This window comes from Phyllostomus hastatus, unplaced genomic scaffold (genome assembly GCF_019186645.2).
Source record: "Phyllostomus hastatus isolate PE091 unplaced genomic scaffold, TTU_PhHast_1.1 phas_contig_58, whole genome shotgun sequence".
Classification (NCBI taxonomy): domain Eukaryota; kingdom Metazoa; phylum Chordata; class Mammalia; order Chiroptera; family Phyllostomidae; genus Phyllostomus; species Phyllostomus hastatus.
In genome coordinates, this window is record NW_025333916.1 from 32,260,148 (window position 1) to 32,279,254 (window position 19,107).

General features: G+C 44.6%; 1 protein-coding gene across 1 annotated transcript in view; it reads left to right on the forward strand.

Moving 5' to 3' along the window:
* PLEKHG4B (pleckstrin homology and RhoGEF domain containing G4B) overlaps nt 1-19,107 on the forward strand; it is an 84,478-nt gene that overhangs the window by 26,297 nt on the left and 39,074 nt on the right. The window contains exons 2-3 of the mRNA XM_045847698.1: nt 1,250-1,447; nt 16,781-17,930. Of these exons, the coding sequence (XP_045703654.1) occupies nt 1,250-1,447; nt 16,781-17,930 (1,348 nt within the window). The remainder of the gene's footprint in view (nt 1-1,249; nt 1,448-16,780; nt 17,931-19,107) is intronic.

Here is a 19,107-nt window from a genome sequence, read left to right on the forward strand (position 1 = left end):
ATGCTCATGGCCTGGATGTTTGCTTTCGACTCGGGTGTGATTTGAGTTTTTGGAAATCACACCACATTGGCATTTTCTGGATGAAATCAGTCTTTAGATAATTCACATTGACGGAGGAGGACCAGGCAAGGCAAGACTTGTGTGGGGCGTGGATGCTCCAGAGGGTGTCAGCCCTGGTGCCTCCATGCTGACGCGGAGGCGGGAGCCGAGCTGGCTCAGGTCTGCCTTGAGTCACGTGCTTTCTAGAAGCTGACCTTGACACTGCAGCACATACCTGCCGGCTCTCTGTTTGGCCTGGCCCCTCAGAGAGTACAGGCAGACTCCCTCTGAGTCCTGTCCACCTCAGGCCCGGAGATTTCACTGCTGTGTTGTCAGTTTTCTTAGGAAATTATCTGTGTGACTAGCTCGTCAGAGGAGTCTCAGATGAACATTTGTCCCTTTAAAAATCTACTTCGCAGTTTAACCTCTTTGGCTTTTAACCATTATTTGTAGCCTTTCGTTTATTTTCCAAACAAATGAACATTGTGGCATTTCCTCAGGAAATGTTGTATCTAAAAATAGTATTAAACCATTTAAAAAAAAAATAAAAGCATTCCATCTTTATATAAAAGCATGTTGCATCAAACATGTTAAGGGAGATCAAATACCAGTGATACTGTTTTCACAATGACTGAAAGAGCACAATCCTGTGATTTTTGATAATGGTTTCTATTTAAACTTTAAAACATCAATACAATTAAAATGTATTTGCTGTGGATGAATTTATTCCTGAGCATAAAATGGCATTGGACCAACTCTGTTCTCCCCACAGCCTCCCCCCCACTCCGTGTGCAGACCCAGGAGTGCCAGGGAGGGGGAAGGCCCCCTGAGAAAGTTCACATGCCCCATGGAAGATCCCAAAATGTAGCATTGGAGGTGTATATTTCAGAATGTGGTGGGATGGAACTTCTGCTAAATCTAAACGTGTGATAACAGTGACGACTCTTGCTTACAAAGTGCTATTGAGGGCTGCCCTAGCGGGCAGAGGTCCCGAGTCTCCCTGATGCAGCCTCAGTGTGCTGCTGCTGTGTGACAACGCGAAGGACAAGCAGGTGCTCCCAACTGGACCTTCTCTCTATGCTGAGGATTCACGTATACCTTTCCTCTTGCACAGATGCAATTTGGGACCCTTAGGTGCCAGCCTGTGAAAGTATCCACCTATGTGTCTTTATTGGTAGCTTAACTTGCCGGATGCTCTCTTCCATTTCAGGATCTGGAATCCCTCGACACCTACATCCAGAACACCCTCTCTGCCCTCTACCCACCATTCGAGGCCACGGCGGCCACCGTGCTCTGGCAGGTGTTCAGCGTGGCTGAGAGGCTCCACGGAGGGGATGGGCTGCGCTGCCTCACTGACTTCCTCATCCCGGCCAAGAGGGCCTTGCAGCACCTGCAGCAGGAAGCCTGTGTGAGTACCCATCCTCAGGGGACAGAGCCCGTGTGAGACCCGCCCCTCAGGGGACACAGCCCACGTGAGACCCTCCCCTCAGGGCACACAGCCTGTGTGAGTACCCATCCTCAGGGGACAGAGCCCGTGTGAGACCCGCCCCTCAGGGGACACACCCTGTGTGAGACCCTCCCCTCAGGGGACACAGCCTGCTTGAGGACTTCCCTGCAGGGAACACCTTAACTGTTCTCCAGCTGGGGGAAGAGACAGGCAAGGATACCTGGTACCTGGAAACTATTGAGCATTGAAGCTGAGGCAGTGGAATTTTAGAACCAGGGAAATAGGCCATTAGAGGCAAGGAAGAACATTTGAAATTAAGCCAGTAATAAAAACCAGCATAATTCCAGTAAACATGTGTTGTTTTCTTTCTGTAAGAAAGCTGTGAGATAATGAAAAAACAAACCGGTATTGTAATCTCAGCCATGTTTTCACAGAGTTTAAACACATAAATAGAGAAAACTTCCCATTCCTCTCTATTTGATGGATCCATGAGGACTGGCTTGTCTCCCTCTTTCTAGCTTCTGGCTCCTCCTTTTTCACGTCCCAAACGATGGGTGAAGTAAGACTCTGTGTCCAGAAACCAGCTTCTCAGGCCTGCCAGGGAGTGTGGAGACCACTCTGCCTGCAGACATCCACTCTGGTCCCCCCCAGCACACTTTCACTGCAGCCTTTTCATGAAGGAAGGAAACCTCGCTCTTGAGTAATCCTCTCAGGGCCAGCTTCCTGGAGCAGTTCCAATACATACAAATAAAATCTGCCTAATGAATTTCTCATGTGTTCAGTTTATTTCTTGGGATATTTTTATTGTAGGTTATTTTTGAGGCAGTGCTAAAAACTAACGACAGCCAAGTAGTGGGTATATGTAGTGAGCTGCTGGAAAAATTATGGCTGAATCTTAAAAAGACAGATTTTATTTATCAGCACCTTTTATTATTCCATTTGTATTGAATTAGGGCTTCAAAAAAAAAACCCTACCATTGGGCTACTTCAGTTTATTAAACTCTTTGAGTATCTTTTAGCTAGAAGAAGAACTGTGGCAGAGAAATTACCAAGGGTAACGTGGATTTGATCCCTTGTTTGAAGCAGTCTGCTCAGAGGGTGTTTCCTTCTGTGGTCCGTGCCTTGTACACACTGACACAGAGCAGGAGTGGGGGAAGGTGCCTCTCAGCACAGAGAACCAATCTGCTTCACGATGGATCTGAAAACACCTGTCCCCTTTCAAAGGCACGTCTTGAAGAATTATTCTGACCTAATGTTTGGCCTTTTTCTCCTCAGTTTCTTTTTCCTTCCATTCCAAGCATATATTCCCTTCTCACTTACAGAACTGCCTATTTCCTGAAAAAGCCATATGAATATTACTCTTTAATATGGATGCATATTTACAAGCGTTTAATAAGCACAAAATGAAATTTAAAAACCTTACTACTTCATGTTTCTATTGCTATTGCTTTTTACTTTTTAATGTAGAACATAAAATTTGATCATCTTTATGACATAGAAAATGAACTTATTCTAACAACTGTGAATATAAACATATTTTAGTTAATATAAATTTAATGCAGTTTTTATTCCTTTACCCACGTTTGTCAAAGTATATGGCTTGGAAATTATTATTAATCACATTAAGATAAGCTGTATTAGGCTAATATTTCAATGACCACCATTCTGTCGTTCCTCTCTAGATAGAAGAAATGCTTAAAATCACTCATTGACTTACTTGTAATTTTGTTTCATCACAGTTTGAATCAGAGAATGTCTGGAGAAATTTAAAAAAAGAGTTATCAGAAATACATAAAAATAGAATGTTTCCACTAAGGGGGAAGGTAGGAGGAGGAGATTAGAATAAAGAAAGTAAAATCAAGTAGAAGTCAAAAAAGGAGGGAGTAAATACAACAAAGATGTGGAAAATAAAAAGCACAACTTACATAATATGTTAAAAATAAAGTTATTAAAAATGGTATACCAGCAAAATTCTATTTTTTTAGATTTTATTTCTGTTTTATTTTTAAGTATATTTTATTGATTATGCTATTACAATTGTCCCATTTTTTTTCTCTACTTTATTCACCTCTGCCCTGCAATCCCCCTCCCACCAGCATATCCCCCCCTTAGTTCATGTCCATGGGTCATACACGTAAGTTCTTTGGCTTCTCCATTTCCTATGCTGTTTTTAACCTTCCCCTGTCTATTTTGTACCTACCACTTATGCTTCTTATTCCCTGTACCTTTTCTCCCAATCTCCCCCCTCCACCTCCCTCCAGATAACCCTTCATATGATCTCCATTTCTGTGATTCTCTTCCTTTTCTAGTTGTTTGCTTACTTCATTTTTGTTTTTGTTTTTTTTTTATGGTTCAGTTATTGATAGTTGTGAGTTTATTATCGTTTTACTGTTCCTATTTTTGATCTTCTTTTTCTTAGATAAGTCCCTTTAACATTTCATATAATAAGGACTTGGTGATGATGAACTCCTTTACTTGACCTTATCTGGGAAGCACTTTATCTGCCCTCCCATTCTAAATGATAGTTTTGCTGGATAGAGTCATCTTGGATATAGGTCCTTGCCTTTCATGACTTGGAATACTTCTTTCCAGCCCCTTCTTGCCTGTAAGGTCTCTTTTGAGAAATCAGCTCATAGTCTTATGGGAACTCCTTTGTAGGTAACTGTCTCCTTTTTTCTTACTACTTTTAAGATTTTCTCCTTATCTTTAATCTTGGGTAATGTAATTATGATGTGCCTTAGTGTGTGCTTCCTTGGGTCCAACTTCTTTGGGACTCTCTGAAATTCCTGGACTTCCTGGAAGTCTATTTCCTTTGCCAGATGGGGGAAGTTCTCCTTCATTATTTTTTCAAGTAAGTTTTCAATTTCTTGCTCTTCCTCTTCTCCTTCTGGCGTCCCTGTGATTCAGATGTTGGAACATTTAAAGTTGTCTCAGAGGTTCCTAAGCCTCTCCTTATTCTTTGTGTGTTCTTGTTTCTTCATTATGTTCTAGTTGAATGTTTATTTCTTCCTTCTGCTCAAAACTGTTGATTTGAGTCCCAGTTTCCTTTCCTTCACTGTTGGTTTCCTGTATATTTTTCTTTATTTCGCTTTGCATCCTCTTCACTTCTTCCTCTTTGAGATCATACTCAACCATTTCTGTGAGCATCCTGATTACCAGTGTTTTGAACTGTGCATCTGATAGGTTGGCTATCTCTTCATTGCTTAGTTGTTTTTCTGGAGTTTTGATCTGTTCATTCATTCGGGCCATATTTCTTTGTTTGGCACACCTTACATTGTAAGGGCAGAGCCTTAGCTATTGGCCAGAGCAGGACAACCCACATTGCTGCACTGCGGTACTGTATGTGGGGGAGGGGTCAGAGAGGGAACAGTGCCACTTGCTGGGCTTTCCATGGGCTTTCAGTCACTTCCCCCACTACCCACAAGCAAATTGGGCCCTTTTGGTGCTGATTCCTGGATGGGTGGGTCTGTGTACATTCTTGGACTCTGTGGGTCTCTCCAATGAACTATCCTGTGAGGCTGGGAGTTTATCCCACCACCACAACCCCCACAGGTTTTTACATCCATAGGTTTTGAGGCTTTCCTTTCCCATGCTGGAGCCCTGGGTTGCTTGGTCTCTCTCGCTCTGTAGTTGTTCCTCCTGGTTTATTCACAAGCAAACGTGGAGCCACCAGCTGCCACCTCTCCCACCTGGTCCTCCAGCCACCTCTTTGCTGTGCATCCTCTCTGCCCTGGCTGCCAATCTCCACCTCCTCCTATCAATCTGGATGAATGTTTCTTCTTTAACTCCTTGGTTATTAGACTTCCATACAGTTTGATTTTCTGTCAGTTCTGGCATTTTTTTTATTTTTAAACTTGTTGTGATCCTTATTTTGGTTGTGCAACGAGGTAAACTATCTTGGCCAGAAGAGAGCTACCAGCAAAATTCTAATAACCAAAGGATAACTGGTGTAGCAATATTCATAACAAATTAAATATAGTGAAAGGCAAAATGCATTATTAGGACTAAAGAGGATCATTCAATAGTAGTACTAGTCACAACCACAAATACATAAAAAATTGTCAATACTTAGCATAGCATGAAAATGTTTGAAGTATAAATTGAGGGAATTACAAGGAGTGGGCGATTTCACTTTTCTCCAGCACAAACAGGATAAGCAAACCACATATTAATTAAGGTATACATTTGAACACGTATCTCTCTTCCACTAAAGGCATTCACAGAGTGCTGAACCCAATAATTTTAGAATACACATCCTTCCTAAGTGCACATGAAACATTTTCCAACTTTAATCAAAATTTGATAAAATTCTGGTCAAATTTTACAAGAAACTATACATGTGTCTCTTGAAGTTACCTTCTTAAGTGTACATGTACATCTACCAAAATCGACCAGAGTTGACTATTAGCCATAAAGTGTCAAGAAATAACAAATAATTTATATTAACAAATAATTGATATCTAGAGACTGTAGGAAAATAAATCTAGAAATAACAACAAAAAACACCCTTACATTTGGAAAATTATACTCCTATAAATAAATAAAGGGTCAAATGGAAAACCACAAAGGAAATTGGCAAAACATGTCTTACTGATGAATTGGTGAGTCCTATTTCTACTTAGGACGTGAAAGTATGTGAAAGACCTTTACTCTGCCAAAACAAGAAATCCTAAGAGAAACCAAAACAATTACCCTTTCCTTTGAAGCTGTCCAAGAGCTATGGATACACAGAGATCCAAAAGAACCAAAGTGTGAAGAGACAATGCTTTCCTAAATGAGCGAAAAACAGAAAACACTTTCATGCTTGGGGCCAGTCACTTAGTTTGTGGGGAGCCTGGATGGAGAAGCAAGCTGCCAGAGAAGGACTATTTTGCTTAGATGAAGAGAAATTGAACTCAAGAAACCTCAGGACTGATTCATCAGATAAGAACTTAAGAGAGCCTGGAACTGTAAGGATAATCCTCTTTACTAACCCTAAGCATTTTCTTACAGGCAGTTCTGCTGAGTAAGTGGAGACTGAGAAATGGGGACAGAAAGCAAGGGAAGATCTCAAAATCTTATAGTCACAGTTTCAAAGTGTCATAATCCCTAACTCTCATAGTCTCTTGGTCACACAATCTTAAAATTTCAGTTTCATAGTTTGAGCATCTCTCAGTATTGAAGTCCAGGGGTGATTGATGGAGACTTGTGAACCGTCTAGCATTTGAAAGCAGAGATAAATTGAAATTAACAAAGTGGAACCACACACCACCCAGTTCAGATTTTATAAGGTATCCCTGGTGGCCAGGGGAGTCAGGGGCTGTGCTGGAAAATGGAGAGGTATCTCATTAGACTCCTGGAGCTTGAATTCCAAGGCTCCTCTAGAGGTTCAAGCCTCAACTACCCCAATCCACCTCTATTTCTAAATGTACTAAACTGATAAACCCTTTATGCTAGCTGCCTCACAGAGGACAAAGCATGTGTTTTAAAAAATCATCGACTTTAGACACAATCTCTGGCATAAAAATAAAAAGTTATAAGATGTACAAAGGCACTGGATTATCAACCCATAAACAAGAGAAAAAAATTTCAATACAAACAGACTCAGACTACCCAGGTTTGGAATTATCAGGCAAAGGCCTTTTAAAAAACTATGATGAACCTAAATATTCTGTAAATAAATATGGACGAATTGATTGGAGAAATGGAGAATTTCAGGAAAGATTTGGAAACTATAAAAAAAGACCAAAATGGAAATCTTAGTACCCTAATGTATAATATCAGCAATTTAAAAAAACTTACTAGATGGGATTAATGTAGATTGGACACAAGAAAGACAAGGATACATCAATTTGAAGACCTTACAAAAGAAATTGAGTAAAAGGAAGCACAGAAAGAAAAAAGAGTGGGGGGAAAATGAGCAAAGCTTCAGTAACCTGTGGGAGTATCAAGCAGTCAAACTTATGTGTGACTGGATTCCCAGATGGGGAGGAGTGAGAAAATAGGACAGGAAAAAAAGTATTTAAAGAAACATTGTTGGAAAATTTTTCTGTTTGTTAAAACACAGCAACCTTTAGAGCCAGGAAGCTCATCAAATTCAGAAGAGGATAAATGCAAAAACAAAACAAAACACTTCAATACAATGTGATTGAGCTGCTGAAAACCAGTCATAAGGAGAAAATAACAAGAGAAGCTAACAGAGAAACAAGGCACATCGCATATGGGAACAGCAGTAAGAATAATGAGTGACTCTTCATCAGCAACATTGGATCTCAATAGACAATGAGAACATATCTTTAAATGTTGAAAGGAAAAGCGTCAACCTAAAATTTTATAGCCAGGAAAAATACCTTTCAAACATGAAGGTAAAATAATGACATCTTTGGATAAATAAAAGTGTACTAGCAGAGGTGCAAATGCAAGAAATGTGGAAGAGGGTGTTCAGGCTAAAGAGAAATGGTAATAGGTAGAAGCTCCGATCTACAGTAAGAAATAAAGAGCTCAAGCAAGATTAACATATGCATAAGGGTGAATTCCTCTTAAAAATTATGGACTGCTTAGAGCAGTATTGTGGGATCTGTAATACAAAAGTAACACATGACAACACAAGCATGAAGTGTGGGAGGGAGTAAGTTGAATTACACTAATGTAAGGTCCTTACATTGTTATTAAATAATAAAATACTGAAGATAAACTGTGATAAATTACAGATGCATACTGTAATCTTGAGAGCAACCACTAAAAATAACACAGAATATAACTAAAAATTCAGTGGAGGAGATAAATGGAATCCAAAAAATAGAAGAGGAGATAAAAGGAAGAACAAAGGAACAAAGAGCAGATACGATGATAGAAATTATATGCTAAGGTGATAGATTTAATCCAACAATATCAATAATTATATTAAATATAGCTAAAGGTACTAAACATTCCAAGTAAAAGGCAGAGATTGCCAGATTGGACAAAAGGTAAGACCAACTAAATGTTGGTTATAAGAAATACCCTTTCAATATAAATACGTACAAAGGATGAAAAGTAAAAGAATGGAGTAAGATATGGCACAAGTTAGATTTCGGACCATGAGTATCACCAGAGACTGAGAGGACAGGACATTTTGTAATGACTGAAGGCCCAATTTATCAACAAGATACCTAATAATAGAGCTTCAAAACACATAAAGCAAACCAATGACAACACCAAATGGAGATTTTCACACTCCTATCTCAGCAATTGATAGAACAATCAGTCAAAAAGTCAGTAGGCGTGTAAAACAGCTGACCAACAAACACTATGAGCACAGTGACCGATTTGACATGTACAGAACATCGCATCTAACAACACAGAACACGCATGCCCTTCACAAGGCACATGACGTGCTTTTCAAGATGGATCGCATACTGTGGGTCACTGAAAAGCCAAGTTTCGATTAATTTCAAGGGACAGAAATTATACAGATAATTTTTCTCACCACAATGGTATTAAATCAGAATCAAATAACAAAAATATAACTAGAAACTCCTAACATATTTGGAAATTAGGTAATATATTTCTAAATAATATAGGTTAAAGAAATCACAGGGAAAATTATTGGAACTGAATCATAATGAAACAACATGTTGAATTTTTTATATACAGTGAAACAATGTTTAAAGTATAATATATATATAGTTTTAGGGCAGAATCTAATATTAGTTATCCAGATTTCCACCTTAAGAAGCCAGGAGAAGAGCTAATTAAACCCAACTAAATTGAAACCTAAAACTAATTAAATACAAGGGCAAAAATAAAGGAGATAGCTTTTTCTGAGGAAATGAAGTTGAATGTTCTGCAAAGACTCATGAAAAGTCACTAAAAAAAGTGCTGTCATATTAGGTATGAGCAAAACAACTGAAAAGACTAGGATATTTTGAGGGGGGACATCCAGAAGAATCCTACATTCCTAATCCCTCCCTACTGTCTTAAATTCTTGCTCCACGTCCAAGGCACCATAAGACAAAGCAGTCTGGGCGTGCGCAGCCCAGGGAAGACAGCGGAGCCCTCCACATCAGCAGAGAGAAGTTGGGCCCCCTGATGCATTAGAGACAGAAGCCACAGAGACATTTAATCAGGAGATTGGTGTTATTAATGTTATTCTGTAATAACACAGGATTAACTCTAAAGGGGCAGTGTGAGCTGGTCAAAAAAGAAGACAAACCTTGTGTGATTCCACTTAATATCAAGTCCCTAGAGGAGCTAGACCCACAGAGGCAAAAGGTAGAGTGGTGCTCCCCAGGTGCTGGGGGATGGGATGGGGAGTTACAGTTTAATCAGTAGAGTTGCAGTTTGGGGAGATGGAAAAGTTCTGGAGATGGGCCTAGTTAATGCAGACAGACCAATCCATATTGAGAACACTGTTTGTCTTGTCGCAGATTTAACAGGTAGAGATGTGGACCCCTGGAGATGGGGCAAAAGACCCCAAAGACTCCAACTTGCTTCCACTTGTGTTTCTAACAGAGCAAAACCCAGTGGTTATTCCAAAGACAAATAGCTATCTTGTAAATGGTCATTTGCTCATTCCACATCAGATCAGCTCTGCAGACAAAAGTGTCCTGGATGCACATACTGTGCTGTGGTGGGCATTTGCATCACCAGGAATGGGCCCTCGGTGTTTGGGGGGACAGATTTCAGGTGCGGCCCTGTGAGCCAGGGGATGCCTTTCTTTACTGGGGTGAAATGTGCAGGGAAGGGAGGGGGTGGCGCAACCTGGAGACATGCATTTCCTTGGGCACCAGGCCCCATGCATAGCGTTCAGGGAGGTGTGTTGCGGAATTACTTCTTGAATCGTGCGCTCACTGATGTAAGGAACATTCTCAGAGAGTTTTAAAATTAGGTAATGCCTAAGCGGACAGTGCAGCTGCACAGCTCGCACACCCTGGAGAGCTTCTGTGTCTGACCCCCGATCTCTGCTGTCTAAACAATACGACTCGTATTTGGTGGCCACAGAAGACCCTGGGAGGACCCTGCCCCAGCTATTTTTTTTCCATCTGAAATGGAAAGATAGTTTCTGTTTGTGTTTCTGCATTGCTTTCAGTTATTAATTTGCATTATTTTCCAAAATCACACTATTTGCCACAGGCCGTGGGGTCCAACACAAGAACATAGCCTAAAGGCACCCCTAGCTCTGGTGGGCATAGGCTCGGGGGGAGGAGGGTTGAATTTGGACCACAGTGAGCTGAGGAGGGCTAGAGAATGCAGAAAGGAGAGTGAGTGTGACCACAGGGGGGGCATGATAGGGGTCAGGGAGGCTGTGCGCTTTTATGGAGGAGAGCTGCGCAGGCTTATAGCTGAGAGGGGCCAAAGGTTCAGAAGGGAGAGGGGGAGATCCGTGGTAGGGCTCAGTGCCTAAGCAAGCAGGAGGAGCACCCAGGGTGTTGTCCCCATACTCAGACCAGACACTACCAGACTCTGGTTCATGATCTCTGAGTAGAAAGTGGAGTTGGGCAGAGCCAGGCCACATTTGTCCGGAACCTACAGACCGTTGTGCCCACACTCGCCTCTGGGACATGGGAGTAGAGTGGAAGGAGGATGGGTCCCCATACATGGCACTGGGCAACTTGGTAGCCACATGCAAAAACTTAGCTGGACCCGACTTCACACTATACACAAAAATCCATTCCATGTGGATGGAGTCCTAATGCAAACCTCAAAACTATAAAACTGTGAAAACAACATAGAACATTTGCAACACATAACCAATAAAGGACCATCTCTAGATCATATGGAGAAATTTACAAATAATAAAAAAAAAACAGCCTGAAGGACAATGAGTGAAAGACGTGAACTAAAGACATGAGATACTACTTCACAGCCTCCAGGCTGACAAATGTTCAAGTCTAATACCAAGTGAGTGAGAGTGTGGAATGATCGACAGGGTTATACACATGCATACTGGGAAGAATGTGGGTTTGCACCACCACCTTAGAAAACAGGTTGGTGCCAGCAAATTTGATGTACCCAAACCCAATTCCACTTCTAGGGCTATCCCCAGGAAGCATTGTTGTATCTGTGCACCAGGATTCGTGATTGAGACTGTTCACTGTAGCTGTGTCTGTAGCCGCCGAAGTGTACAGGACAGACAGTTAGAAAGCAGCTCAAATGCCCACCCACAGTTCTTCTCCCAGGTGCTCACCATGGCCTCCCTCCCTGTATGTCATGTCATTCTCTCTTATCCTTTTGAGTCCAGACTGTCCGTGGTGACTCTTTGGACCAGTAAAATGTAGCAGAAGTTTTCCCAAGGTTTCTGAGAAAGGTCATGGAGGTGGGGGTTTGCAATGCTGGCTTCTAGAACAGTCACTGTGGGGAAGCCTGACTACCCTGAGCCCTGAGCTGTGCTGTGAGGAAGCCCATGTCATGAAGGAGACTCTAGAGAATCAGATGCCCTTTGGAGGAGGGACAGAGATGAAAGGAGACAGACAGAGAAAGACCTCGGAGACCCACGGTGCAGATGTGGGGGCGAGGTAGCCATCTTGCAGTGGGTCTTCCAGCTCACACCCTGGGTCCAAAACGAACCCCTTAGCCAAGCCCTTCCCTGATTCCTGACTCACAAAGTTGTGAGCAAAATAAGGTCGTTTTTGTAAGCCATTAAATTTGGGGGTAGTTGGTTATGCTAGTAATAGTAGTAGATCAAATTACTACATAGCAAACTCTCCTTTGCAAAGAGAGTCAACTACAGCTGTAACAGTATTAATAAATTTCCGTGTTGATTGAAAAACAAGTCAGAAGAATACAGACTATATGACTCCATTTCTGTAAAGTTCAGATACATGCAAAAGTAAAGTATTTACTGTCTAGGGATTCAAACATGTGGTAAATACCGAGAAAAGGAAGAGACTAGTAACAAAATTTGGGAAAGTTTTGTCCTCTGAGAGGACACGGGCGTGCAGGAGATGGCCACCATGATGGGGATGCTCTTTTCTTTAAACTTCTGTATCTTGATATTTTAGATCTTATACATATAAACATTTTTTGTATCTCTTAATATTTAATTTTTTAAAACTTTAAGCAATTGTAAACAAGTTTCTCACAAAGATGGGAAAATGCCTGCGTCTCTCACAAGACCTAACAGAAGTGGCTCAGACTGGGCGATCTGTGTCACGTGCCTTTCTGAGTAGGGGGCGGGGTGGGGCAGACAGGGCTTGGGAGCTGTGTATTGGGTGGGAGGTTCTCATTGCACTGGGGACTGATAGACCATGCAATGTGGCCAGAGGGCCAAACACCAAATCACAGGTATGACTGGTTCTTCCCTTGGCGGGACAGGGTAGCACCTGCCCCTGGCAGCCAGTTTTCTCCGCCCCCGCCTTGGAGCTTCCTGCCTGTGGCCCACTGGGTGGTGGGAGCAAACCCAGGGCGTGGACAGTCAAGCTGTCTTCATGCCAGGAGAGGAATCAGCAGGACTGGGTTGTGAAGGCTGCACAGTCACAGGTCACCAAGGGAAAGTCTACCCACAGCCTCCACCCTGACCTTACTTGGGCCCTCCAGAAAGGGATTGCCTCATTTGTCCTTGGACTCTCTGATTCTGGAACTTTCTGTCATGAAGGTCGTTCCTAAGGCTCAAACCACTGACCACAGTTGCACATCTTTAGGCTGCAGCTCAAGTTGAACTTCTCCCCCTGGTGGCTGTCGGGTTCCTGGCGGCTGCCAGGCTGGAAACCTCACCATTGCGGACTGTGGGGCAGGGCGGGGCAGTGTCCCGAAACTTCATGCCCCGTGTGCGGAGGTCGCTGACTACTCGGCAGAGACGCAGCCCACATCTGCGGCCACCCACACCCGTGGGCACTGGCTCACCCCAAGGGCCCGGGAATAACCATACTGTTTGACCTGCTCGAAGGCCTCCGATTCCACAGGAGCATCTGGAATCCCAGTTGGGCTCCAGGCCCAGAGAAGTGCATGGTATTTTCATGCGTCAGAGACAAGTTCAGGGGATGCTGGGACCTGGCAGTGAAGTGATCTGTGGGAAGAGTTTCTAGCAGTCAGGACATGCTCATGAAATCCTGTTACGTGAGAAACCAAGGTGCTCGGGGAACTTGTGATGTCATCGCAATTGTTACAAATGCACAGAGAAAGTAATGCGGTGAAACCCATAAATGTCCACAAGGCAAAATGTCCACAACGCTGACCTGAGCGTTGGTGTTGGGATTATTTTATTCTTTAATCTCAAAGTCTTAATTTTTATTTTTTTATTATTTTTATTTTTTTAAAGATTTTGTTTATTTTTAGAGAGAGGGGAAGGGAGAGAAACATTAATGTATGCTTGCTCCTCGAGTGTCCCCCACTTGGGGACCTGGCCCTCAACCCAGGCAGGTGCCCTGATTGGGAATCATGCTGGTGAAGCTTTGCTTCTTAGTCCAGCACTTAATCCACTGAGCCACAGTCTTAGGGCTCAAAGTCTTAATTTTTAGTTAAACATGGCCACAGGTGTGAAGGCACCTAGCAGGTGTCCAGTAAATACTAGCTGCATCTGCACCAGAGGCCACACTATGCTGCCCTCCTCGAAGGCTGTCCACCTCAGCTCCTTGTCCAGACCATCCACTCCTCCTTCCTGTAACATGTGCATGCACAGTGAGCTCATGTCAGCAGGGACGTAGCCAATGAGACCTTCACTCTTAAGAACACATCTGTATATTCAAAGTACAATTTTCAAAGTAAACTCCAGGTATACAAGGTCTGTCTGAAAAAAGTTCAGCCATTTTTAATATAATGAAAACAGTTTGTGTGACATTGATATAACTGGGCAGCCAAGGAGAGTGGACTGGAATGTGCATGCATGAATAATGACAACTTATCTGTCCTAGTCAGTAGGGGCAGTAGATGCTGTTGAGTGAGCGTGTGTACTGGGTGGCTGCTGCATTCAAAATGAGCGAGTAGAGCAATGAATGTGCAACAAATTTTGTGTTAAGCTTGAACATTTCTCCACGGAAACTATTCAGATGATTCAGAAGGCCACAGCTATGGGCCACTGGTGATTGGCAGCTTCATCACAACAATGCTTGTGAATGAAGCTGCAACTCGTGCATCACATCTTGTGCAGTTTTGTTTTTGTTTTTTTTTTTTTTTTTTTGCGAGACATCAAATCACCCAGGTGACTCAGCTACCCTACAGCTCAGATTTGGCACTCTGCGAATTCTGGCTTTTCCCTCAACTAAAACCACCTTTGAAAGGGAAGAGACTTCAAACCTTCCATGAGATTCAGGAAAATACGATGGGGCAGCTGATGGCAACTGGGAGAACTGTGTGAGGTCCCAAGGTGCCTACTTTGAAGGGGACTGAGGCATCATTGTCCTATGTACAATGTTTCTTGTATCTTGTATCTTCTTCAATAAACATCTCTATTTTTTATATTACATGGGCTGGATACCTTCTGGACAGATCTCGTATGAAATATCTTTAAACCTCAACTCTTAGGAAAACTAAATAAAAGAAATGTGAAAGACAATGTCTGCTGAGATACCAAGTTCTGAGTTTTAAGACAGTGAAAGATGTCACCAAAAAACTCAAGGAATGCATCTTATATAAAGTTGAACCTTCTGTAGAGAGGGAAAAAAACATAACCAAACTATAAAGCAAGTGAACTGGATACATGTTGCAGTAGATAAATTACAGAAACATTGGCTAGTGGTTTGTGCAGAAAACTTAAATTAAAAAAAAAAATCCCTGGCAACAGTGTCCCACATTCGATTCCCAGCCAGGGTACATGACTGGGTTGCAGGCCATAACCCCCAGCAACCGCACATTGATGTTTCTCTCTCTCTATCTCCCTCCTTTCCCTCTCTAAAAATAAATAAATAAAATCTAAAAAAAAAAGACCTCTGTAAAATTAGTTTAAAAAAAATCCCTGGCAACTCATAAGGCAAAAAAAACAAGACAATCGTAACAAAAGATACATACAGAAAATTTACAGAAAACAGACATCAAAAAAGGTTGACTTCATTATCACCTAAATGTGAATTAAAACAGCGATATTCCACACTGTACACACCAGTTTAGAAAATGATGTGTCAGCGCAAAGCCCGGTGCTCCTGAACCCTGGCACACCTGCCCCAGTGGCGGCGCTGACTGCAATCTCCTTTCACGGCAAATGGGTCGCAGTGCCAAGAATCATAAAGGACATTCCAAACCTTTGATCCTGTACTACTAATCCCAGAAATGTGTCCTAAAATGATCATTTAAAGGGAAAAGGAACCGTATCATGAAAATGTCCCTGGTATTCACTGTTGACAGCAGAGTCGAAGCACTGCAGATCTACAGCACAGTGGACAGTAAGTTGTCACCACCATGACGGTAACTGAGAGAGTGATGTGGAGAAATGTTTTTGGAGGCCGACAAGAATGCCAAGTTATATCAGCATTACAGTTCAGAAAAGTTATTTCCCATGTGGGTAAGGACAAAGAAAAGTTTAAAATCTGCTAAGGTATATTGGGTGGAGATTTTTTTTTCTTTTTATATTCTTGGTTATTGTAATAATGTGTGTGCAGTAAGTTGGTGCTGGGATGGGGAAGTGTGAGTTGCAGACCAAAAAATGTTGGAACTCAGCCTGTCCTGTAGGATGTGATTTCAAGTTAGAACGTGTAGCTGCAGCTTCTGACATGCCAGTGTCCCACCCCTCGTTCCCTGACCGGCGGACACTGCTGTGCCTCGTGAAGACGCTGCCCTTGTTTGACTGTGTTTCACCCACCCTGGAGCTGAAACCGTTTCTGCAGCAAGTTCTTTTCAGAGTGCTTGAGAACTCTCCCAGGAACTTACAGCTTAGCTGTAACCACCACTGACTCAATAAGTAGAAACCGCCGGTTGCATTAGGTGGGAGTTTGCAGCCAGTGTGCTTGGAGTCCTGCCCAGATCCCACATTTTCTCTCTGTACCCTGACCCTGTGATTCCAGAAGCCGTGCTCTTTGAGGGGCATGCCCAAGGGCCCCCGGAAGCCCATGGAGATTAGACCGAGGGCGGGGGCTGGGGAGGCTAGAGTGTGGAACCCCAGGTGGGGACAATCCCTAGGAGTCACTCCCTGCAGAATCCCCTTGGGTCTGGCTGCGTGAGACTGCTCCTGGGGTGGCTTCCTCCCTTCCTGTCCCGTTGCCTACCCTCCCCCAGCCTCCCAGGAGGAGCTGTAAAAGTGCAGTTTTGACTTCACTGAATCAAAAAGAAACGCATTTCCAGCCCTAATTTGTTTGTTGTTCTGAGGTGCAGAGGGTGGTCTCCTCTCTCACTCTCCCTACTGGGTGGAGACCAGGGGTCCTGACAGGTCCATGCCAGCTGCTAATCTCCCTCCCTTTCTTGTCCCAGGCCAGGTACACAGGCCTCATCTTCTTCCACGAAGGCTGGCCACTGTGCATCCACGGGAAGGTGGTGGTGCAGTTGGCGTCCCTCCGCGGAGTCAGGCTCAGGCCCGGGGACTTCTACCTGCAGGTCACCTCGGTGGGGAAGCGGTCAGCCAGACTGGTCTTAAAATGCCTCTCTCAGCTGGGGCGAGGCTCCGAGGAAGTCACTGTGCCTGAGGCCATGTACGGCTGTGTCTTCACAGGAGAGTTCCTGGACCATGTGAACAGGGAACGCAACAGTGCCCTCTTGAAAAACTGCTTGCTGACCTCAGGCTCCACTGTCTACCGCACCCCGTGGAGTAACGTCACAGTCCCCGTGTTTTTACCCGCCAGCGGAAGAGTACTGCCCAGCTGCTCTGCCCCTGGGCCCGAGCAGCCGCTAAACAGCACCTTGGAGGCCCCGGGCCCAGCACCAGCCATGGCCAGCCCTGGTCTGCCGGGGAGCACCTCTTCCGGAGACACTCCGACCCTGCCTCACTGCGCTGGGCATCCTGGCAGTGACCAGCCCAGCCACATTCCTTACCTGAGAAGAGCCAAGTGCGAAAGCCCCACGACCCTGCCCAGGAGCTCTGGCGACGGCCCATGGGAGCCCCTGGAAAGCCCTGACGGACCAGGAGGGAGGCTGGACCCTGTGGACAAGGAGGATGGCCCCCAGGCCCTTACCTCTCCTGAGGATTCAGATAGCCCAAGAGAGCAGCCACCTGAGGTCTCCGCTGGCATGGAGACCAGACGCTGGTTCAGGAAGTCCTACATGGAGGCCCTTCGGAACCCCATGCCCCTGGGCTCCAGCTCCGAGGAGTCCCTCATGGATGAGGCCTCCAGCACCCAGAGCAAGAGGACCAGGGCGGCAGCCAGCCCCACCCAGAAAGAAACCCCCAGACCCCAGGGAGACTCCCAGGGCATCGGGGGTCAAGAGAGCTGTCCGGGAACTGCTGGGAGGACCCTTACCAGGAGGTCCAGGTCCTTGGACAGGTCTCTCAGGAGTGTCCGAGGTGACGTCCTGCAGGCCTCCCCTCACTCAGCCAGTGCTGGACCCGGAGGTCTCTTAGGAGGACAAGCCGTGAGCACCAGAAACTTGGGCTCCAGCCAGCCTTCTGTCTGCACCAAAGAGAAAGGTAAATGTCTCCTCTCCCCTACCCGCTTCTTCCCCCACTGTCCCCTTTCTCCCTGAGCTTCCTCTCCTCCCCCACCCACCCTGTCCCATTTAGTCTGATCACTTGGTTGAGTAGAAACCTGTCTCCATATCCATCTTGACTGTTGAAAATAATGTTCACATGCGTTCCTTTCCTGTGGCTGCTGCACAAAGTACCGCAGACATGGTGGCTTAGAACAATAGAAACCCATCCTTTCACAGACTGGAGGCCAGAGCCTGACCTCACAATGCCACAGGCTCTGAGTGAGGGTCCATCCAGCCCCTCCAGCTGCTGGGGGCTCCGGGCACTCCTGGGCCTGTGGCACTCCTGGCCTTCTCCCTGTCTGTCTCTCCGTGCCTGGAACCACCCTGCCCTTTCTCTTCTGAGGACACCTGTCTCTGGGTGTAGGGCCTGCCCTAAACTTCATGAATCCACTTCTGCGAAGACCCTTCCCCATATAAGGTCACATTCACATGTTCTGGGAGGGGACACACCCTTTCATGGTGTGCACACCACGCATCCCAAGATGGTATTAATCATTGTTCATATAGATAAATTCAGTTTAATGTTCATTTGCAATGACACCAGGTCGGTGACTTTATGCCCCTTAGTTACACACCCTCAGTAAGTTTCTGAGCATCCACTCCTAGAGCACTTCTCCACAGGCTCTGGAGGGAAAAGGATTACCTAGCAGACTGTGTGTGGTGCATAAAGATAAGGAAAGTATGATAACATATTTCTTAAGTCAAACATTTCAGCTATTTCCCCTTTTCTTGTATAAAGAAATGTTCTGTGGAGAACAAAAACAATGACTTAGTAAGAAGCATGAAGTGTGAGTGCGCCGTGGGCCTTAGAGAGCGGGTTCAGCAAGTGCCAGCAGCCCCACACAGCAGGTGCAGCAGTGGGAGTGAGGGCTCCTCTCTGGTCTCCTCACCTGCCCCCGCCCACCCCAGCCCTGGCCGGTGGGGAGGCTCCAGTCTTGTTTGCATCTGAGGGCTCCTGGAGGCCTCTCCTCCGGGTGGGCCTGTCCGCCGCACCTGTGCAGGGCCTGTCCCAAAGTGAGGCCGGGTGCTCCTGCCTGAAATGCTGAGAGGCTTCGGGTAGCATGGCGCACACACTGGACGTACTGCAGCGTTGCGTAATGTCATTATTTACTTAG